The 21073-nt window shown below is 42.9% G+C and overlaps 4 protein-coding genes across 12 annotated transcripts in view; 2 read left to right on the forward strand and 2 right to left on the reverse strand.

Annotated features, from left to right (window-relative positions):
• Positions 1-8973, forward strand: part of thrap3b (thyroid hormone receptor associated protein 3b) — a 37292-nt gene extending 28319 nt beyond the window's left edge. For 3 of the 4 annotated variants that reach the window (XM_035757626.2, XM_035757624.2, XM_035757623.2), the window contains exons 4-11: positions 462-1118; positions 1304-1482; positions 2141-2252; positions 2464-2539; positions 3867-4051; positions 4268-4544; positions 5302-5463; positions 6010-8973. In XM_035757626.2, coding sequence (XP_035613519.1) covers positions 462-1118; positions 1304-1482; positions 2141-2252; positions 2464-2539; positions 3867-4051; positions 4268-4544; positions 5302-5463; positions 6010-6243 — 1882 coding nt within the window. In that variant the 3' untranslated portion in view covers positions 6244-8973. Of the gene's footprint in view, positions 1-461; positions 1119-1303; positions 1483-2140; positions 2253-2463; positions 2540-3866; positions 4052-4267; positions 4545-4670; positions 4777-5301; positions 5464-6009 lie in introns of those variants that run through there. The other variant, XR_004823118.2, reaches the window with a different exon arrangement.
• Positions 8974-10299: 1326 nt separating this feature from the next.
• On the reverse strand, positions 10300-15163 carry LOC118371956 (protein eva-1 homolog B-like). Of its 2 annotated transcripts, XM_035757622.2 has the most exons (4): positions 15050-15163; positions 14185-14879; positions 11458-11653; positions 10300-10961 (listed from the first exon to the last, which is right to left on the reverse strand). In XM_035757622.2, exons 3-4 carry the CDS (start codon positions 11522-11524, stop codon positions 10537-10539), a joined length of 492 nt encoding a protein of 163 aa, XP_035613515.1. In that variant the 5' UTR covers positions 11525-11653; positions 14185-14879; positions 15050-15163; the 3' UTR covers positions 10300-10536. The 2 variants fall into 2 exon arrangements, with proteins under 2 accessions (XP_035613515.1, XP_052326029.1); XM_052470069.1 differs by having other exon boundaries at positions 14185-15060.
• A 2108-nt stretch (positions 15164-17271) lies between these two features.
• lsm10 (LSM10, U7 small nuclear RNA associated) lies at positions 17272-19173 on the reverse strand. 5 transcript variants are annotated; one of them, XM_035757620.2, is made up of 3 exons: positions 19042-19173; positions 18375-18578; positions 17272-18116 (listed from the first exon to the last, which is right to left on the reverse strand). In XM_035757620.2, exons 2-3 carry the CDS (start codon positions 18540-18542, stop codon positions 17916-17918), a joined length of 369 nt encoding a protein of 122 aa, XP_035613513.1. In that variant the 5' UTR covers positions 18543-18578; positions 19042-19173; the 3' UTR covers positions 17272-17915. The 5 variants fall into 5 exon arrangements, with proteins under 5 accessions (XP_035613513.1, XP_035613511.1, XP_035613512.1 ...); XM_035757618.2 differs by having other exon boundaries at positions 18994-19141; XM_035757619.2 differs by having other exon boundaries at positions 18375-18600; positions 19042-19138.
• Positions 19174-19198: 25 nt separating this feature from the next.
• LOC118371953 (glutathione S-transferase A-like) lies at positions 19199-21070 on the forward strand. The gene has a single exon (XM_035757615.2). The coding sequence runs from the start codon at positions 19254-19256 to the stop codon at positions 19941-19943; it is 690 nt and encodes a 229-aa protein (XP_035613508.1). The 5' UTR covers positions 19199-19253; the 3' UTR covers positions 19944-21070.
• Positions 21071-21073: the final 3 nt, after the last annotated feature.

The following is a 21073-nucleotide window of genomic DNA, read 5'->3' on the forward strand; positions in this document are numbered from 1 at the left end:
ATTGTAATTATTATTTTAAAATTGTTCAGTCTGTGCTCAGCTAGAAAGATCCTTGGAAGAATACAGCTAAAACTGTATGCCATAGTCAATGGCAGTCCTCTTCTCATTTCAAATGCAAGTGACAACAATTAAAAAGTCGCTGGCTGTTGTCCTCTGCTATGCATTGAAAGTAGGTTCAGTTGTATGAAATCCCCCTAATTTTGGAGGTGGAGATTAAGTATAATTATTTCAATACCAGACCTATGCTATTGTAAGTGTTACATGTCATTCTGTGGTGTTGTCACCTCTATGGTTGTGCTGTCTTGTTTGTTGATCATCCAATATTTGTACCCCTTGTGACGAAAAGCATTCAAATTTAATCCGTGCCCTGTTACAAAACTGGGATTCTGTAACACAACTAGACATTCTTCTTTGTATAACATGTTGTAAACGTCCATTTACTTCTCTGTCTGATTGTCCAGGTTCTTGGCAGAAAACAAGAGCAAAAAGCAGCAGGCGGCGGCAGAGTGGGAGAATGGCCGGGACAGGGACCAAAGCACCACAGACGGAGACGGCAGAGAGAAAGGCAAGAGCAGGACTAGCAGTGGCCTCTTCAACATAACAGCAGGTTCCTTCAGCTCCAAGGCCGATATGTCCCTGCCCTTCCTGGACAAAGCTGAAGAGGCCTTCCTCAAGTCTCAGGCTGCAGGGAGAGAGAGGGAGAGGGAGGCAGAAGAGGAGGCCAAGCCCAAAGGAGCCACCCTGACAACACGGGACGTGTTTGGGAAGTGGGAAGACGAACCCCATTACTACCCCCCAGGGAAGGACGAGGAGAGACTGAGAGACACGGCCGAAGATGTGGTGGAAGACCTGGAGCACATGGAGGAGGAGCTCTACCGCAGCCGCAAGCAGGCCTCCAAGAAAGAAGAGAAGTCCAAGAAAAAGGAGAAGAAAGACAAGGAGAAGAGCAGTACATCCCCAGCCATAGCAACCGTGGCCCTTAGGGGTTCAGGTAGCAGGGAGAAGGACAGGCCCCTGGCCCTATTCCCCATCTCTAGGGTGGAGTCACCCCTACCCAGGCCCTCTGGAAAGAGGGATGACTTTGAGCTTAGTATCAACTCTTTTGACAAGATGCCCAGGTAAGCAGCATTACCATTATTGTTCATCAACAGACTGCTTGGAGGGTTAATGTTTTCTGAAAATATAATTTTTAACACAGGATAGTTTTTGATCTACCTGAAAGTTAAAAATGTTATGGAACTCATCATGGTCTTGAACAAAACATTTTTGTATCTGCTTGATCCACCTGGTCTCTCTTTCTCAGCTCCTCATCTGGAGGTCTGACCAAGGAGCGTGGTATGTCCAGGGATCTGGTGCATCCCGCTAAGAAAGATCACGGAGAGTTCCGTTCCATCTTCCAGCATATTCAGGCAGCTCAGCTCAGACGCAGCCCCTCGGAGCTTTTTGCGCAGCACATTGTCACCATTGTGCACTACATCAAAGGTAAGGTCTCTTATTGGGGACCATAAAGTGCTGTCTATGAAGCCACAGACACAACAAGGACAGCAGTGGGGTTTAGCTTTGAAATATTCACTAGTTCCATGGACTGTTCAATCACTTGTCCCTTTGTAGGATTTACCAGCCACTCGGATTATTTACCAGCCAAAATATATATTTTCTGCTGAAATGACACTATCTTGGGTTAGCTATAAACATTTTTGATAGGAGCGTTATATCTTCTCTTCCTTAGCAGTTGAAACTCATACATAGAAAAACAACCTAGCTTGTAAACAAAACAATGTAAATAGCCAAGAAACAAGGACAAAGTCTAACTTCAGTAGTCTTTCGCTTCAAGTAAACTTTCATGCCTGTATGCAGCTTTTCTAAAAATGAATCTTTCACTCAGTTCAGCCAGGTAGTGTTGCAGCACAAGGTGGAATGGGCTATATAGGATTTGTAGTTCTTTTACTTTGTGCGATTTTACTATAAATGTGGTTATACTTTTATTTATTCACAAAGGCACGTGAAATGTTTGCACTGTGGAGCCCTGAACACCCGCCAACATGGCTGGTGAAATGGATCTCTTACCCGGTCTAATCTGTTAGAGATGTCCATTGACGAGAAAGACTATATAGATATTGTATCTGTCGTCCATCTGCAGCCCAACATTTCAGCTCTTCAGGCATGACTTTAAGTGAGCGATTTGCCATGTACCAAAGAAAAGCCGCTGAGATGGAATTGATGAAGCCAAGGAAGAGTCCAGAAATCCATAGGTAAGGCAGTCATAACAGTGTCAGCCAGTATTGGTTGCCTTCTTTTCAGATTGCTATGAGTTTACGTTAAGCGTTCAGTATAGCTGCAAAGTTGTGTGTTCAACAAATGAAATACTCTCAAATACTTTGACACTATAGTGTGTTAAGTACATGCTTTGATGAAGCCATATCCAACTCACCTTGTGCCTTTTCCTTTTGTGTTCTCCTCCAGGAGAATCGATGTCTCCCCCAGTGCGTTTAAGAGACACTCTCACCTGCTAGATGAACTGGAGGACTGCAGCTACAAGGTGACCGGCCTTTTTGACATTTGATGTAAAAATATAAGGTGATTGAGACGATCCAAAGCAGCAGTGTTCAGCTTGTGCTTTTCTTTTAAAGGAGATGCATAAGTCTAAATCAAAAGAGCCCAATTTGTGTATTGTAATCCCAAGCGAGCCCCCCAGCCTATGAGATATGGTTATTGAGCGGGTATGTACGTACCCAAGAAAAAGCTAAAAGGAGGTGACTTAAGATGCTGTGTCCAAGCCTCTCATGGGACCCTAAGCAATGCCATCGTAAGTATTTCTCCTCAAACAAGCAACATGTTTTCAAGTTCAGTAAAATGATTTTGTTTTTGAAGGATATCTTAAAAGCATGCTCCTGTTTCCCATGAGTGCGTATATGTCTGTTGATGTGAATGTATGTTACTTGGCCAAGTTACTCCGTTTAATAAAGCCTTAGAAAATGAACTAAGATTACATTAACACACGTGATTGATCTGTTTACTTGAGTACATCAATTCAAAATACTTTGATATAGAGCTTAAGTTATTTGGAAGAAAACATTTCAAGATGGCCTTGGCTCTCTGGAGGGATGCATTTATTGTGCAATCACCAGCAGATGGGGTGCAATACTACAAACACACAGCTTCCTTATTTCACTGCATGTGTTTTTTATTTAATTGTTACTTAATCTTTGATATATATTCATAGGTTGCACCTCAGTCACTGTCACGCCATGCCATTGTTATGAACGTTCTCAAGATGCCCTCGTGATAAGCCCAGTCATTCTGAACGGAGGCTAATGACTGTTTTGTTTAAATTATACGATAGTGGCCTGGAAATTTGACATTGCTAAAGTAGGCAAATATTTTGTAGGCAGCAACTTTGCCAGCATTATCATGCGGTTAAATTTACTTTAGACAGATGGAAATGTCATTATCTTGCAAAGTTTCTCAAAAATAGCTAGCAATGCTAATGTTAGCCTGCTAAAAACTGGTGTTCTTCCCTCAATCTTAGCTAGCTAGCTAATGTTATACTGCATCTAAAGTCAATCTGGTGACATCACAATGATGACCATTTTCTTACTAATTATTTTCCTCCTTTTGAAATGTGATTGTATTTCCAAGACACTTTAATGCACTTTTTAATATATCTCCATCAGCGCTCATTGACAATGCATTGAATAGAATGCTCAGTTGGGCACCAGTTCTAAAATGAATGTTCAAAACAATATTGTGACGAAACGTGCAACCCATGAAATGGAAAGGCATCATTACTTCATTATGTTGCCCACTTCTAAGTTGTGGTCTCGGAAGTGGCAAATAACATAGCCCGCCATTCCATATCTCCACAGGATCAGGGTAAAAAACCTAAAGGTGACCCAATGGACCTGCGTCTGGATATAGAGCGCCGTAAAAGGTTTTCTGGGAAGGAGCCTGGGCAGCATAAACGGGACGGGGTCAAGGGCTCCGGAGGCTCCCGAGGACCTAGCCAAGAGAGGTCCTCAGAGAGATCCGCCAAACACCACAAGAAATCCAAGTAGGCTTATTACAGTTTACTTTAAAATCACCTCCCCATAGTCTCCTCCATCCCTGAATTGTTTATTTCATTGGAATGTGGTTATATAAACTATATGCATGTCATTTTCTCCACCCCAAGGTTTCTTTGCGATTTCATGTTCAGCACTTAAAATATAGATTCAGTTCAAATTGAGTCTAGTTTGTAATTTCCCCTTTTTACCCCTCTTGCTCACAGAAAAAACAAGAAGAAGCGTGATCGCTCTCCATCCTCCTCCTCTTCCTCCTCCTCTCCCTCTCCCTTCAGAGGAGGGTTCAGAGGTAAAGACCACATGATGGGGGAGGAGATGGAGCACATGGACCAGGGCTACAATAAACCTCGCTTCGGGCCCCGGGACTACGGAGGTCCCATGGATAGGGGTCTCTCCCGGGATTATGAGGGCCACATGGAGAGAGGTCCCCCCCGGGATTACGAGGGCCACATGGATAGGGGCCGAGGACGTGGAGGAGGATTTGTAAGTTCTTCTCTCTGTGTGACGTATTCTACTGTTTCACCGAGCCAGCCTACTGTATGGACTGGAGTACACTGTGGAATGACTTTGATTGTCTTGTAATTTTCTATCTTTATAACTTCGCTATAGACTGTGCTTCTCTGCTCTGTTCCTTCCTCCTAATGATGATGATGATAAGGAAAATGAGGAGGATGATGATTCTATTTCACACTTAATCCATACCTGATTACTAAAGGTAAAGTAATACTCATGTGACATTCAGAAACACAATACTCAATGTAGAAGCCTGACTCCTCCTCTCCACAGCCGACTGAGAGCCCCTGATGTTCTCATCCCGCTTACTCGCTCTTTCGCTCTCCATCTCTGATGTATTTGATCTTTACATCGGGACTGCTTTCCTGCAGCTATAATTTTTTTATTCAGGTCCAAGCCCTCAGTCCAAGCCCTCAGTCCAAGCCCTCAGTCCAAGCCCTCAGTCCAAGCCCTCAGTCCAAGCCCTCAGTCCAAGCCCTCAGTCCAAGCCCTCAGTCCAAGCCCTCAGTCCAAGCCCTCAGTCCAAGCCCTCAGTCCAAGCCCTGTGAATATTGGAAATTATAATAGTTGATTGTGCTCAGACTAAGTTTCTCCTAGGTACATATCTAGGATCAGCTTCCCCTCCCTCAATCCTAACCTTAGCCATTAATAGGGGAAATGCTAGATCAGTGTTTATGGGCAACTTCACACTACACCCCCAGTCTGACCCTGTTGGTTTTGGTTTCAGCTCCCCAGAGTGAGAGGAGGTGGAAGGGGCTGGAACAGGGGCAATTACCAAGGAAACAACAACTGCAACCCCCCTCCTAATATGAGCAACGCCCCCCCAGAGCGCCCGCCAGACGAGGAGTGGGACCCAGAGTACACTCCTAAGAGTAGGAAATATTACTTTGTAAGTTTCAGCACTTACTCTTTATTTGAGTATACCATAATTACTTTTTTTGTGTGAGCACTCTGCACAATATCCCTAGTGGATTTGAATCCAAATAGTCTCTCCTAACATTCAGAGCTGATTTTGGTTCTGTTTTTCCCAGATTAGAATATGAAAACATGGTCTTGATTCTGTTTTCATATTGTGATAGGTGATCATCTTTGCTCTTAGTGACATTAATACAAGATGTGTGCATGTTAAATCTGGAATCGGTAGCGGTGAAACTGCCACGTCTGTTTGCGATATTACAACAAAGATGTAGTTTTCCCTCGGACAGCATTGCACACGCGATAGAACATACTCTGCTGTTCTATGATATTTTTTTACCATGATGTAGAATGCTCCTCTGCCCCGTTTCAAAAGAAAACAAAAACAAATGTGCTTGGGGCGACCAGTGGCACTGTTACACCAATGTGGATCTCGGCTTTAATAATGTACATGAATGCATTTTAATTTGCTGATGTTGTCTTGGAATCCTTTTCACTGATCTGACTACTTATTTGGCAGCATGATGACCGAGAGGGAGAGAAGACGTGGCTGGAGAGCCGCGGCAGAGGGGCCTTCCCCCGCAGCAGGGGACGCTTCATCTACCGCAAGGGCGGCAGCAGCCCCAACAAGTGGACTCATGACAAGTTCCAGGGGGATGGGGAGGAGGGGGGCGAGCATGGGGAGGAGCACCACACAGAGATGGACCATAAAGACAACATCCAGTCCGGAGACCCCTCAGCTTCCAAGCTGTAGTAGACCCTCCTCTTCCTTCCTCCAGAGCTTTCTGTTCATCTGTTTGAGGTCATCTGATTATCTGCCGTCATCTCTGTGTAAGCTTGAAGAGTCTAAACTCTGGCTACCTGCCCTGCACCTAGTCAGTCACAGCATCAGAATGTACACGGTTGTTTTCCTATCGTTGACTCAAGCCACTTTCAGTAAGGGTTATATGGGAGAAAATGTTTTAATTTAACTTGAATGAAGGGGCAAGCTACTTTTTTATTTTTAATTACTACCAGTAATTTGTATTTGTTTATGGGTGTTTGATATGTAAAGATGTGCTTTGTTTGTGTTTTTATCTGTATTTGCTTGTTTGTTACGAACAATAGCAGACTGGTTTCCGATCGTCTCCTGTGGGATTTACTACAAACAGGATAAAGGAGTTGGTAAGCTAACTTGCCTACAGTAAATATTATGAAATGAGAAAGTTATTTATTTTTGCAGTCAATTAGACCATGCCCAGATTGAAATAGGCATGGTCTAATTGACTCAACAACCAAAAATGCATTTGTAAGTTTAGCTTTCTTAATGAACCAGAATATCTGTAGTTATTTCTGGTTGGCTAACTCATTGATCTTGCTTTGTAGTACACCCCTCTGGGTCCTCTGAAATGGTTACGTTATTGTAGCTACGTTGATTTAAAGCAAAGTAACTTTCCTCAAGACATAAAAATGACAAATGGATTTGTGCCTTAAAATTGATATTCATAGTGATATGTATTGCTCTTATACTTTCGTCGTACAGCTTTTCTGCTGTACTAGCTAAAGCAAGCCTTTGGCTAAACAGTTGTTTTGGGCAGTGCTAGGTTTTTGATGGTGTTTTGCATGACACTTTGGTCCCATGGGGTGGTACGGTTAGAGTCCAATCTCTACTGTGGGTACTGGGCTCATACTAGAACTGGGCGATGTGGACAAAAATCCATATCACGATAAATTGCCTGAATTGATGCGAGAACGATACATTTCTAACAATTAACATAGTTAATTCTTTTTTTTAAATGATACTTTCAACAACTACTAGTTTGATGGTTGTAGCCATCAATTATCCAATTAACAATCACCCATATTAGCAAACTTTATTTAAAGGTTCACATTTCTCTACTATAGGCTACTTATCGTTTTGAACGATATCAGCAAAATACCTGCGATTTAAATTTCGGTTTATCGTCCCAGCTATTGCTCACATACCAGTATGTCCTGCCACGTTGAGAATTCTCCATCCTACATAAGCATTCTCATTACCACCAATACTTCTGGTCTTCTACTTGTTGAGGAGTTGAGCTTGTTTCTGTGTGGTTTGTTCCCATTGATACTTCCTGTTTTTAAGCATCAAGAGGACTTTCACTGTGTAAAATGAAAGGTCTGCTACAAAAAAAAATATTTTGTTTCACAGCTGACAAATAGCAGGTGTATGTTTGTGCCTGTGTCATATAATTTTAGGTAAATCACTATTTAGATTTTTTTATGAATATAATTATAGGAAAAATAAGTAGTTATGTAACGAACACAATTATTGATATTGAGGACTTTTATATTGGGAGTTTAAATGTTTTAAATATACTGAACAAAAATATAAACGCAACATGTAATGTGTTGGTCCCATGTTTCATGAGCTGAAATAAAAGATCACAATTTTCCATACGTACAAAAGCTTATTTCTCTCATTTTGTGCATAAATGTATTTACAACCCTGTTAGTCAACATTGGTCCTTTGCCAAGATAATCCATCCACCTGACATGTGTGACATATCAAGAAGCTGATTAAACAGCATCATCATTACACAGGTGCCCCTTGTGCTGTGGACTATAAAAGGTCACAACATGTCTCAAGTTTTGAGGGAGTGTACAATTGTCATGCTGACTGCAGGAATGTCCACCAGAGCTGTTGCCAGTGAATGTAATGTTCATTTCTCTACCATAAGCCGCTCCAACGTCGTTTTACAGAATTTGCCAGTACGTCCAACAGGCCTCACAACAGCAGACCACGTGTAACCATGCCAGCCCTGGACCTCCACATCCGGTTTCTTCACCTGCGGGATCATCTGAGACCAGCCACCTGGACAGCTGAAGAAACTGAGGAGTAGTTCTGTCTGTAATAAAGCCATTTTGTGGGGAAAGACTCAGTCTGATTGGCTGGGCCTGGTTCCCCAGTGGGTGGGCCTAAGCCCACCTATGGCTGCGCACCTGCCCAGCCATGTGAAATACATAGATTAGGGCTCAATGAAATGATTTCAATTGACTGATTTCCTTATGAACTGAAACTCAGTCAAATAAGTGAAATTGTTGCGTTTTTATATTTTTGTTCAGTCTAGAATAGCAGTTTGTGGGCTTCATCATTTTCGTTCTTCTGTAATGTTCTACATCAAAAGGTAAACCTATACTATTTAGGTTATGGCACAAGATGACATAAGTATATGTGGCAAATACATACTGTCAAACTATACTTGTTGGTGGAGCACGAATACAGGTGAGTAGATGTCGAGGAGCAGGTTTAGTCAGCAACCGTACAAGACTGCTGCTTTGTGCAGTCTACCCCTAGACTACATTGTGTCCATACTGTATGTGTTGAGCATACTGTAACTGTAGGATTCTATTTGTTTTTACGCTCTTACTCGAAACAGAAGCTGACATCTTTTCTACTGTTCTCTCAGAGATTTTAAGTACTTGTCATTAATTTTCTATAAATATTTTCTCTGGTTCACTTGAATTGTTTTATCATGTACTACTTGCCTTTTCCTTCAGCACTCATTTAAAGTTCACAGAGTTTTCAACATTCTTATCAAATGTCTAATGGAAAGTAATTAGCTCTAAAAGTTGTACACATCCACGGTATTTGTTATATTGCAATTCTTTGGACTTGACAAGATATATTGAAACATGTCTAACTCATTTTAGACATGAGTGCCTGCTTAGGACAATTTGATAAGGACTGCAGGAATTTAGCTGTGGAATTTGGTAATGAGCACATACTCGATATGCGACTGCAGACTAGTTGTGCGCGGGTCAGCTGTTTTTTCACCTGCAATTGCTAATAACCCATCCATCACTAGTGCAGACTGAAGTTACATACCTCAAAAGCAAACACGGGTCACTCACTCAAGCAAAATTCAAGGAATAAATGCCAGCCCAAATGGCACCCTATCCCATAGTGCACCACTTAACCCGAGCCCAAGGTCCTGGTCAAAAGTAGTGCACTATACAAGGTTTTTTTTTATATGGCTGTTGTAACAATCCCCAATTGAAGTAGTAAAATTAACAGGACACTTACTGGCACTGGACATGAACACTCCAGTCATAACAAGCAACCTTTTCATTCAGCAAATAACAGTTTGGGTTTGGAGGGAAAAACTCACTCAGGGAAGCCAAAAACAGAGGATCCCCTGGGACATAGCTGGGATGCACTGGATTTTGCACAAGGGAAGTAGTGCTTTGGTAAGATGTACAGCACAGGTATGTCTAAAATGACACCCTACTCCTTATATAGTGCATTACTTTTGTCCAGAGGCCATGGTCAAAAGTGGTGCACTTGGTAGGAAATAGGGTGCCATTTGGGGCAACAAAAACAGGTATTTTGCATGGGGTCAAATGACCTTTTCATAAGTCCTGAAAAACCTCTTCAGGAGAGAGAGAGAGAGAGAGGCTGCAGGGAGTGTGGAAAGGGAAATTGAGTGTACATCCCAAATGGAATCATTTAGGAGTTTGGTCAAAAGTAGTGCACCATGTAAGGGTGCCATTTATGGATCCATAGTGTTGCTGCTACTGTAACAGAGACTGCTGGGACTGTGGGAAGGAAAACAGGAAGTTACTGGTCAGAGATGGTGGCTAACGAGGGGTTAAAGGATGGGGGATTCTGTTGGGAGACTTGTAGCCGGCTAAGATTAACATGGAGGGTTGGAGCTTGGGGCTCTAACCCTTGTGGAGCAGCCTAACAACCATGTAAGTCAATAAGCAAATGTTAACATACATAAGACAGTGATATTGGTGGTTTCTCTAAGCTGTCTGCATTGTAAATCAATGTGTGAATGTCCAGTGGTCATGAAATTCTACTTTTTATTACCAAAATAAAAAATGTATATGGATACTCATTGAAGTATAAACATAAAAGCGTACATTGTATTGTGCAACACATTTGCCATGGTCATACATTAATGAAAAACATTGAAAATACACCTAGAATGAAAAGATGAAGGTGAATCTGTGCTTGCCCAGTAAAGTCCTACAGTCTCAGAAGTATATAAAGTTATTAGGTCATTGAGTCACTTTAGGTCCTTTAGAGGTAGTGTACCCGTCCGATGGTCCCTGTCCCAGTGGCCATTATATCAGGCTGCCCGTTTCTCCAGATTTCTCTGATGATGCGTTCCCTCTCCTCCAGTTGCCTCGCCCTCTCCAGCTCATCTGCCGACGCAAACACGTTCACGCTCCTCAAAGTACCATTTGATTGGCTGCTGAGGTTGCTCATAGGCACCGTAGTTAATTTAGGGATCTCAACCTCCTCCCCTTCTTCCACATCCACTTTCTCCTGTTCCTCATCTTCTTCACTAGACTTCAGTTGTCTCCTCTCTAGGGAGTGGGGAGTGTTCTTGGTGCGACCATGATGTGTGCTACAGGCGATGCCGGTGACCAGGAGGCACAGGGCCAGGAGCAGGCCAAAACACACACCCATCATGAAGTACAAAGCCAAGCTCTCTGGGTTGGCTAGATGGGTTTAGGAAAAACAGTTTAGATCACTCACTTACATAGCCTTGTGAAAACAGATTGTGTGTGCTTTCAAGATCAGGTTGGTTTTGATGCTATCAGCTACATTGCCAGGGGTTCAGTCAATTCTTCATTTCTTTAAACTAAATACAACAGCATGTGAATTGACTTTAACAATGCCTTGTTTGGTATCAGTTCTTGGCAAATCTCTTCACAAAGGGCCCCTGACTGGTCTTACTGTATAAGCCACTTTCCTTTGGCTGTAATATGAGTGCAGGAAATTAGGAACTTTACACAATATTTGAGAGGTCAAGCATGCAGACACTTTCCCGGTACATGGGGTGTCAAGCCAAAGCTAACAGAACACACAAGTCCCTGGAAAGGATTGTGGTTCTACTCAGAGGTTACAGACCTTTCGGAAAGCTTTCTTAAAGCATCAGAATGAATAAATGGTTGCTTTATCCTAGAATTATAAGAACAAACACGGATGTCTCACCTTTGATGTGAGCATAGCTCGCCATGCTGTTACTTAGCAGCTCCATGTCTTTTCTAATTGGTTCCATTTTGACCTATGTTTGGTTGACACCATCCACCAACAATATTACGAGTTCTTCTGTTTTGACGACTTCTCTGGTCATCACATCTCTAGGTCTCTATGGTGTCAGTTTCGGGCCTGTCTCCAATACAAGGACCTGTAGTTCAAAAATAATTAACATACCGTCAGAACTGCCCCCACAAACAGGAAACAATCAACATTTCCTCTTCTACTATGACGCCAGTGTCATTTCCAATGAGAGGAACGGACTGTCATTTTGGACAGCCAGCACTCAGTGTCTGTCTGAGCTCATTCTCTGGTCCTTAGGAGTCTCATAAGGCTTAGAAGAGAGTGTAACAGAATGCCTCCACCTATTTCCCACCCAACCATCCTCACTACAATTCAATGAGGTGTCAGAGGTCACTGTGATGTACACATTGTGTTCCTGGTAGCATGTCCCTAGTACCCCACAGAGGACACCATAAACACAGAGTCAGTCAGTGTGCTTGCTTAACCACTAATTACTTCGTATTTCTGGTATTTCCGTAGCAGTGGCCCTGCTATTCCTTTCCTGTGTGCTCAGAGTGGGGGGTTCACTTTTCCCACAGAAACACGTGTTTCACATGCATGCTAACAGTCTGTCTGTGTGGAGTCTCACCTCGAGGAGGAGCCAAAGTGAAAGGGAAGGAGAGATCTAAAAGACAAATAACACTATACAGTGTTAGAGAGGTTGAGAGTGAATCTGGGGATTGGGGGAGGGAATAGGACAACAAAGTGTTGATGAAATCCAATGACTGCTGACTGATTGCTCCCTCCCTCATTGCCTGCATGCAATTCAACAACAGCTGAGGCACTGGCAGACTGTTGCTCTTTCGCTGCGTCTTTCCTCTGGGAGTTTAAAATCATGCCAGCTATCATCAGGCCCATCAGGACCCTGTGTTTTCCCACCCTGATCTTTATCCCGCCGACTCTTGGCAGCAGACCCTAACGCTGTTCACTCTCAAAGTACATTTTGCCAATTAAATGGTGGCCGCAATTGGCAGCATTGCTGCTTTGTTGGCCCACAGACTCATGGGAGATGGTGGGACTTGCCGCCTTGCCCCATCAGGGGTTCTCTGCTTATAGTTATCTTTGCTAGATAATTGATTTGACTTTTGGGAGGAAATAGCTCACCAACTTCATCCTCAGTTTTTTTTCAGGCTTTAATGACAAGTGCTGTGAGTAATTTTGTTTGCAGTTCATTTAAAGACAAACAATATTTTCATTTAATTAGGCTTTGCTTGGCCTCGATTTTAATTTCCCAAATCCTACAAATTACCAGGATGGTGTTTCATCACCATGAGTCAGGCAGATTGAAAAGGATCAAGGTTAGGAAGGCTCTTTTTTTAAAAGAGGCACAAAAGCTCTCTTCATTTAAAAAATGCACCAGACACATTTCTGTACTTTTTTGTGTGTTTATAGTCTACTTCTTGGCATCTCAAAATATAATCCCTTTCAAGCACATTCTCCTCCCTGTGCATTCTCCTTCCCCTCCCTCCCTCTCTTTGAATAGCCATGTATACCAATGCACTCCAAGCAGTTTTATCACAAACAACCATACAACTTTATCACAACAAACAAGAAATGTTACCGTCATAAAAGTTTCTCTCAGTCTCAAAATATCTGCATGCTACATACCGGCGGTAACTGGTGTTGGCTCTTTAAGTTACACAGTTCTGGTCAACAAATTCTAAGACAGACAGCATTAACACCTACCAGACAAGTTCAATAACTCCTGAAATTAACTGTAGACGTGCGTGTTTACATACCTCATTAAACCCTCTGCCTTCAGCCCTACACATTTCCTGCTTGGATAAATCAATCAGATTCAAACGATGACATTTTAAACCTTTGAATACCTAAGGGAAATTCTACGGTAACACAGACTCAGATGTTTCACTTTAAAATGTATGCCAAACAAAAACCAATGACTGCAAAGTTAAACAAACCATACAACTATGTACAATGACAAATTTTAACAATTTCCACAGAATTGTACAAAAACACATTTACTTGAAGAACAGTGCAGATGCAAAGTTTGGTAACAGAATGACGGCATCAAAAGCACAAACCTTCATTCTGTTAAAATCTCAATATCACTCTGTTGCCGTAGATTTTCCCGTAAGTATTAATCTTGTCACTGGTGCCTTAAAACAGATATCATCCAACAACACAGTAACTTTAATGGATAAGGTTGTTGTCATAATACAAAAAAACATAGAGATAACAAAACTGCCAAAAGCACATATGGTCTTTAACAACATACATGTGTGGCAGGCTGGGAGACAGTTTAAGTGAGGATGTAGAGGCATTTTGGGTCTCTGCTTCTGTTACTGCTACAGTGCCTATAAAGAGTTTTCTAGATGTGGCATTATGAAGTACAGACATGAATAAGAGTTAATAACAGTCTCTACTAATAAACCTCCATGTCATGTTGTTACTTCCAGAGTACAGGATCACTTTTTTAGGTAAACTCAAAGTGTTTTCCTAAATTGTTAGGAAATCAGTCTCTTCCATAGAAAACATAACATGTAAAAAGGCAAGTGAATACATCCTTATCACTTGTGAGGACATCAACAGTCGGTCCTACATACAGAAATAGTGACAACACCATTCAACAACACAAGTGAACTGAAACCACTCACTCACCTTAATCTTGATAAAGTCAGTTGAATTTGTGGCTTCACAGTTAATCCACAGATCCAACAATGATTCTAAGTCTAGACTGAGCAGCTGTCCATCTCTGTGGAAAGCAAATACTGCCACAGGCTGTGAAAAAAAGTGGAAGAGAACACAGAGGATCTCAGAGGCGTAGAGGAGTAGGAGCAGTTAGTCCCATCGGGCTGTTATACTGCTGGTTAAGATGAGGAAAGATCCAAGGCTCAGGGGTGCTTGACCTGGCCTCTCTGTAAAGCTGAATATAGTCCGTTAGAGAACAGCCTTCACACATGCTGCCTCTCTCCTCAACATCAGCTGTGCTCCACCACCACTGCCTCTCTCCTCAACATCAGCTGTGCTCCACCACCACTGCCTCTCTCCTCAACATCAGCTGTGCTCCACCACCACTGCCTCTCTCCTCAACATCAGCTGTGCTCCACCACCACTGCCTCTCTCCTCAACATCAGCTGTGCTCCACCACCACTGCCTCTCTCCTCAACATCAGCTGTGCTCCACCACCACTGCCTCTCTCCTCAACATCAGCTGTGCTCCACCACCACTGCCTCTCTCCTCAACATCAGCTGTGCTCCACCACCACTGCCTCTCTCCTCAACATCAGCTGTGCTCCACCACCACTGCCTCTACTCAGAGAGCGGGAGGACTGGCCAAACCTGGGCCAAGAGAGGCTGTCAAAGGGAGGTGTTGAGAGAGAAAAGAAAAGAGAGAGAGGAGAGCAAGAGATGAGCTTGATTAGCATTTTCCAAAAAACAGAGAGAAATTAGCTTGATTAGCATTTACCAAAAGTCCCCAAACAACATTAGTTGCATTCCACAGATCTTCATACATACATACTTACACCCAGTCTGAGGAATACTTGTGCTGAAGTCAGTGTCATGTTAACTTGGCCTCTGTGTGTGGGCGGTATCTCCAGCTCTAGGCCATGCCACAGTGAGGAAGCTCTGTTCAGCGTTAACCCAGGAAGGAGGGACTGACTGGGGATTAATTACATTTTTTGTGTTGTGATCTCAGGGGTTACATTCCAAATGGCACCCTATTCCCTATATAGGGAACTACTTTTGACATAAGCCCTATGGGTCCTGGTCAAAAGTAGTGCACTGTGTAGGGTATAGGATGCCATTTAAGACTGGCACATGGTTTTAGGGATTAATATGTCCCTAGCAAGGTTTAAATAAACTGTTTCACACCCCCATAAAAGTCATACAAGTTTTTTATGTGGTTCTTTGTGTTTGTTGTGTAAACCATAGTGGTTTGTCCACATATTTCAGATGGATGAGGCAAACAACCATTGTTTCTTATTATTCCAAGGGGCTTTCACAACCAAAATGTTTATTTTGAATTCCTCTGTAAAGAACTGTTCTGAGCTAAACAGTGTTGATGTGGCAGTCAGTCCAGTGGCTTTCAAAAGCATTTATGTGGTTGTTGTCACTGAGAGGTTTCTCAAGGTTGGTCTTAAGAGAAAACATTTGTTTTTTTAAAAGAAGGTTCAAAACCAAAATCATACCACAGCTCAGACCACAGGTCCCCGACTAACAATAATGGGAAATTCCTGAGATCCAGTGGTGTAACTACATTCTTTATCTAGTGGTTAGAGCATTGGGCAGGTAACCGAAAGGTTGCTGGATCGAATCCCCGAGCTGACCAAGGTAAAAATATGTCGTTCTGTTAGAGCAAGGCAGTTAACCCACTGTTACCTGGGCGCTGAAGACGCGTGGATGTCGATTATGGCAGCCCCCCACCTCTCTGATTCAGAGGGGTTGGGTTAAATGCAGAAGACACATTTCAGTTGTATTCAGTTGAACTGACTAGGTATCACCCTTTCCCTATGTACTACATTATGTAGGGACATATTGACCCCAGGTGAATTCAACTCCTCCCCTTTGTAGTACACTCTATACATGTAACTGACTGGTAATGGTGAAACTCTATCTGAACTCAAGCGTTAATCTTCTTCTCCAGGCAACACGTGTTATGTCAGACCTGTCCTCTTCCTGACACTGCTAAGAAATAACATACCCATTTAGAAATTCCTCTAAATCCCAAACACCATCGGAACATTTAGGATAGCCATTTTCAAGGGAAACACTTCTTTCTTCCTCTTAGTTTCTCTATGCCAGTGGCCCCAAGAAGTTCCATCCTGGTTCCGTGACTGCCAGTCCATCAATCAAATTCAAGAGTGAACCAAAAGGCTTTTATGAGTGGGTTCTGTTTGGGAGAGCTAAAGTTTGGAAACAGCCCTGTTTTTTTCCCCTCATCCAGACTGGTATTGATCATAAGTAATATTTTCCCTGGCTGGCCTGTGGGTAGGGAGGGAGACAGAGAGCTGGTTCCTCAGACAGATGGGCATTGTGGTCTATCCTAGCTGAGGCTCCTGGCCATGTTTGCATTCCAAATGACACCCTATTCCCTTTATAGTGCACTACTTTTCACCAGAGCTCATAGGGATATTGCACTTCAGTGCAATACATAGGGAATAGGGTGCCATTTGGGTCACAGACATGTTCATGTCCAGTAGAGAAAACACTGCCCCCACACAAACACACCCTCACTGTAGTGTACTGTATGTATTGGTTCCTGTTCAAATGCTATACAATTAAAACATTTCCTTGCTTCCTTGAATTCATAAGTACAGATCTAACACAGTTGGACAGATGAAAGCAAGGACTCCAATACATAGCTTACAGGATCAACCGTCTGTGATCACTTCAAGGAAGGGACGAAAGGTATATGTAATGAAATAATGGTATACATAGGCGTAACCTACATGGCGTGCTTTTACATCTGAAATGCTTGCTGTTTGGGATTTTAGGCTGGGTTTCTGTATAGCACTGTGACATCTGCTGGTTTAAAAAGGGCTTTATAAATACATCTGATTGATTGATTCACAATAAACCAAATTGTATTGTGCCTATATCAAAAACAGTTTTCCCCAAGACAAAAGGACAATCTAACCAACAAAATATAGCAATCACACATCTTGTCATCTTACCAAACAGCACTTAAGACTACATGGCTTGGAATTACTCAATTAGTTTTGTTTTCTGAAAATGCAATGATTTCTTTAAAAAAGGAATGTTTATTCAAAGTATTTCAACAAGAGATGGAGCAAAATGAGAATCAAAAACACTTAAGCATCCAAAGGAATAGTCTTTATTTACCAAAGAAAAGTCTTGACAATGCCAACTATTGACATTCTTAAACTTTAGTTGTTTTCTTTCCTTGGATTAGAGGAGAACCTGTCACCCTCTGTGAGTTATCATGTTCAATTTAGCATTATGAACATAAAGACTCAAGGATGACACATGTAACTTGTGAGAATCAATTCAAATTCATATTCTTCTGTTCTGGAGTCACAATTTCATTAATGAAACAAGGAGAAATTGCACAATTTGAAATGAGCGGTGATGGAAGGCTCCTTGGGGCAACACAACCTCCACCCTTCTAACCTCGTCCCCTGGTTCAATTGCTAGCCAACCACATAGACAGAGAGAAAGCCAACTGGTGGATGAGAATACCACTCTTCAAGTTCAATTATTTTATCAATTCAGTATAGCCTGGTCACAGATCTGTTTGTGCTCTTGCCAACTCCATTGCTCATTGTCAAGCCACACGTTTGGGATGACCATGAGTGACAAGGAGCTGAAACTCAGGTCAGAAAAGGTCAGCCCCTTGGGGCCAACACAACGTCCTCCACCCTTCCAAGTTCAGTTCTTTTTCTTTTGATACTCCTTCCTGCCGCCTTTATCGCTGGCAAAGTTGCGAACGCGTCTGATCCTGGTCAGCTGGGTCTGTATGGTCTCCATGATGTCCACGTGGTCGGGAATGTGGACGTAGCGCACGTTCCTGGCCGTGATAAACAGATCGGCCAGCTGACTGAGCCGTCCGCGGCGGTCCCGGTACAGCACCTGTGGTCGACCACATTGGAAGGATTAGGATATACTTTATTGTCACCAAAGGGGAAAATCGTCTTGGATAATTAAAGAATGTGCTGCTGCATCCACATAGAATAAATAAACACATAAAATCTCATTGTGAACATTGAGTGAACATTGGAAAAACGTGTATTTAACACTTGTGTCATCCTCTGGAGTTATTTGTACTTTAACATTATTGTTTCTAAATGTAAAAATCTGTTTTACCCAAAAATCAACCAAAAAAATCACCTCCTCCAGACGCACGTTCATGAAGGCGTCCACGTTGACCACACGCCCCCTCGCCGTGCTTTCATCCCTCAGGTCCACGGTGGTCACCTCCCCCTGAAGCCCCTGGAGAAGGATCACTAGACTGTTCTCTGCTATGGTGCGCTCCCTGATCGAATGGGACACCTCCATTGGTCCTGCTTAGGTTGAGGATAGAGCCAGGGAAGACTATGGAGAGGGAGGAAAGGGTCTGTGTATAAAATGTAAAGACTTGTTATTGATTCGTTTCCAAAACGTTTCTTGCAAAAACGGCATTATGGGTAGACCTATCATATATTATTATTATTATAATTCACGCGTTGGATCTGTATTCCCATCTGACGCATGGACCAGAGCCACTATTTTGGAAAAACGCGACACCGTGCGCACAATAAATACGTTCTCGCGGTACAGCACAACATCTTTACTTTGGTGGGTTACTAAAGTATATATAAGTCAAGTCACTAAACATAGAGAAAGAATCTCCTAAAGGATCAATGGAAGGCGACAAAGCTAGATAATTCGTTGTAGTAGCGCGATGGACTAGAGTTACAACAGAAGCTGGATAACACTGACTTTACACAAAGCTAAGAAGCGAGCGTACATTTAGGTTGATTCGTTTATATTCAGGAGAAACCAAGGTTAAGTGTACTTAGAGAAGAACTTCGTAGCTAATCATGTCAACGGAGCAAACTTGAGGATGAAAGTAAACCGCCGGAGCAGTTTGATGACGTTTCACAACTGTGTCGTCTACGTCACCACCAACTGACACGCAGGGCCCATGTATTTGGAAACTTGCCAATGTCTTGAACAACACTACCAAGTCGACTACTCCTCGTCTTTTTCTCCGCGGTGTCTACAATCATGGCCAATAACATGACACTTCTCTGGTGCACCTTCTCCGTTCCGTGCTGGCGGGTTATGATCGCTCTGGAGGAGAAAATGTTGCAGGGATACAACCAGACGCTGTTGGACTTCGATAAAGAAGAGCACAAATCTACAATAGTCATGGACCTCAACCCCCGGGCACAGCTCCCTACATTCAAACACGGGGACTGCATAGTGAACGAGTCCTATGGAGCATGCATGTATTTGGAAAACCAGTTCAGGTCCCAGGGGACCCAGATGATTCCTGAGGGTCTAGCCGAACAGGCCCTGATGTACCAACGCATGTTTGAAGGCCAAACCTTCTACGAGAAACTTAGTGATGTGGTCTACTATGAATATTATGTCCCTCGGGGAGAGAGACATGACTCTGCTATCAAGAGGAACAAAGATAACCTTGCAATTGAAATTCAACTGTGGGAGGGATACTTTCAGAAGATGGAGGCAGGCTCTTACCTGGCAGGAAAAGCCTTCTCGTTGGCTGATGTCCTTGTCTTCCCCACCATTGCCTACTCCTTCCGCTCTGGGCTGTCAGCAGAGAGTTACCCCAAACTGAGAGCATACTACTCTATGATGAAGGACAGACCAAGTGTCAAAACTACCTGGCCCCCACACTGGCTAGAAGACCAGGAAAAACCTCAGTGGGGTGACTTTCTCAAAGAGCTCTGAGACTCACTCCTACTAAAGGAACACATTATTTAAAGTATTATAGGCACTTAAAATCTACGTACACTATATATACACAAGTATGTGGACACCCCTTCAAGTTAGTGGATTCGGCTGACAGGTGTATAAAATCGAGCACACATCCATGCAATCTCCATAGACAAACATTGCCAGTAGAATGGCCTTACTGAAGAGCTCAGTGACTTTCAGTGTGGTGGCGTCATATGATGCCACCTTTCCAGCAAGTCAGTTCGTCAAGTTTCTTCTCTGCTAGAGCTGCCCTGGTCAACTATAAGTGGTTATTGTGTGGTGAAACGTCTAGGAGCAACAACGGCTCAGTCGAGAAGTGGTAGGCCACACAAGCTCTTAGAACAGGATCGCAGAGTGCTGAAGCGCATAAAAATAATTCGTCCTCGGTTGCAACACTCACTACCGAGTTCCAAACTGCCTCTGGAAGCAATGTCAGCATAAGGACTGTTCGTTGAGAGCTTCAGGAAATAGGTTTCCATGGCTGAGCAGCCGCACACAAGCCTAAGATCACTATGCACAATGCCAACCGTCGACTGGAGTGGTGTAAAGCTCGCCGCCGTTGGACTCCGAAGCAGTGAAAACTCGTTCTCCGGTGTGATGAATCACGCTCCACCATCTCGCAGAGTCCTGACCTCAACCCCATTGAACAACTTTAGGATGACCTTACTCCTGTGGCTGAATGGAAGCAACATCCCCGCAACAATGTTCCAACATCTAGTGGAAAGCCTTCCCAGAAGAGTGGAGGCTGTTATAGCAGCAAAGGGAGGGGACCAACTCCTTATGAATGCCCATCATTTTGGAATGAGATGTTCGTCAAGCAGGTGTCCACATACTTTTAGTTATGTAGTGTAGTTTCCCTTGGTTGCACACCTCATGAAACGGAAAAGTTGCTTTTTTTTGTGGATTTACACATTTGTTTTTGTAACAAACAAAGGCTGTTTTGTACTGTAACACCATCTATGTTTGTAAGAACATGACATAACAAGAAAACATGTTTTTAGAAATACATGGCTCTGCTGGCATGTTGTTACTACTCCCCCTGCTGGCGATCTGAGGATCCTTCAGAAAATAACATGATCTGTGCAAATCTACAAAAATACATA

The sequence above is a fragment of the Oncorhynchus keta genome, chromosome 19 (assembly GCF_023373465.1).
Source record: "Oncorhynchus keta strain PuntledgeMale-10-30-2019 chromosome 19, Oket_V2, whole genome shotgun sequence".
NCBI lineage: Eukaryota > Metazoa > Chordata > Actinopteri > Salmoniformes > Salmonidae > Oncorhynchus > Oncorhynchus keta.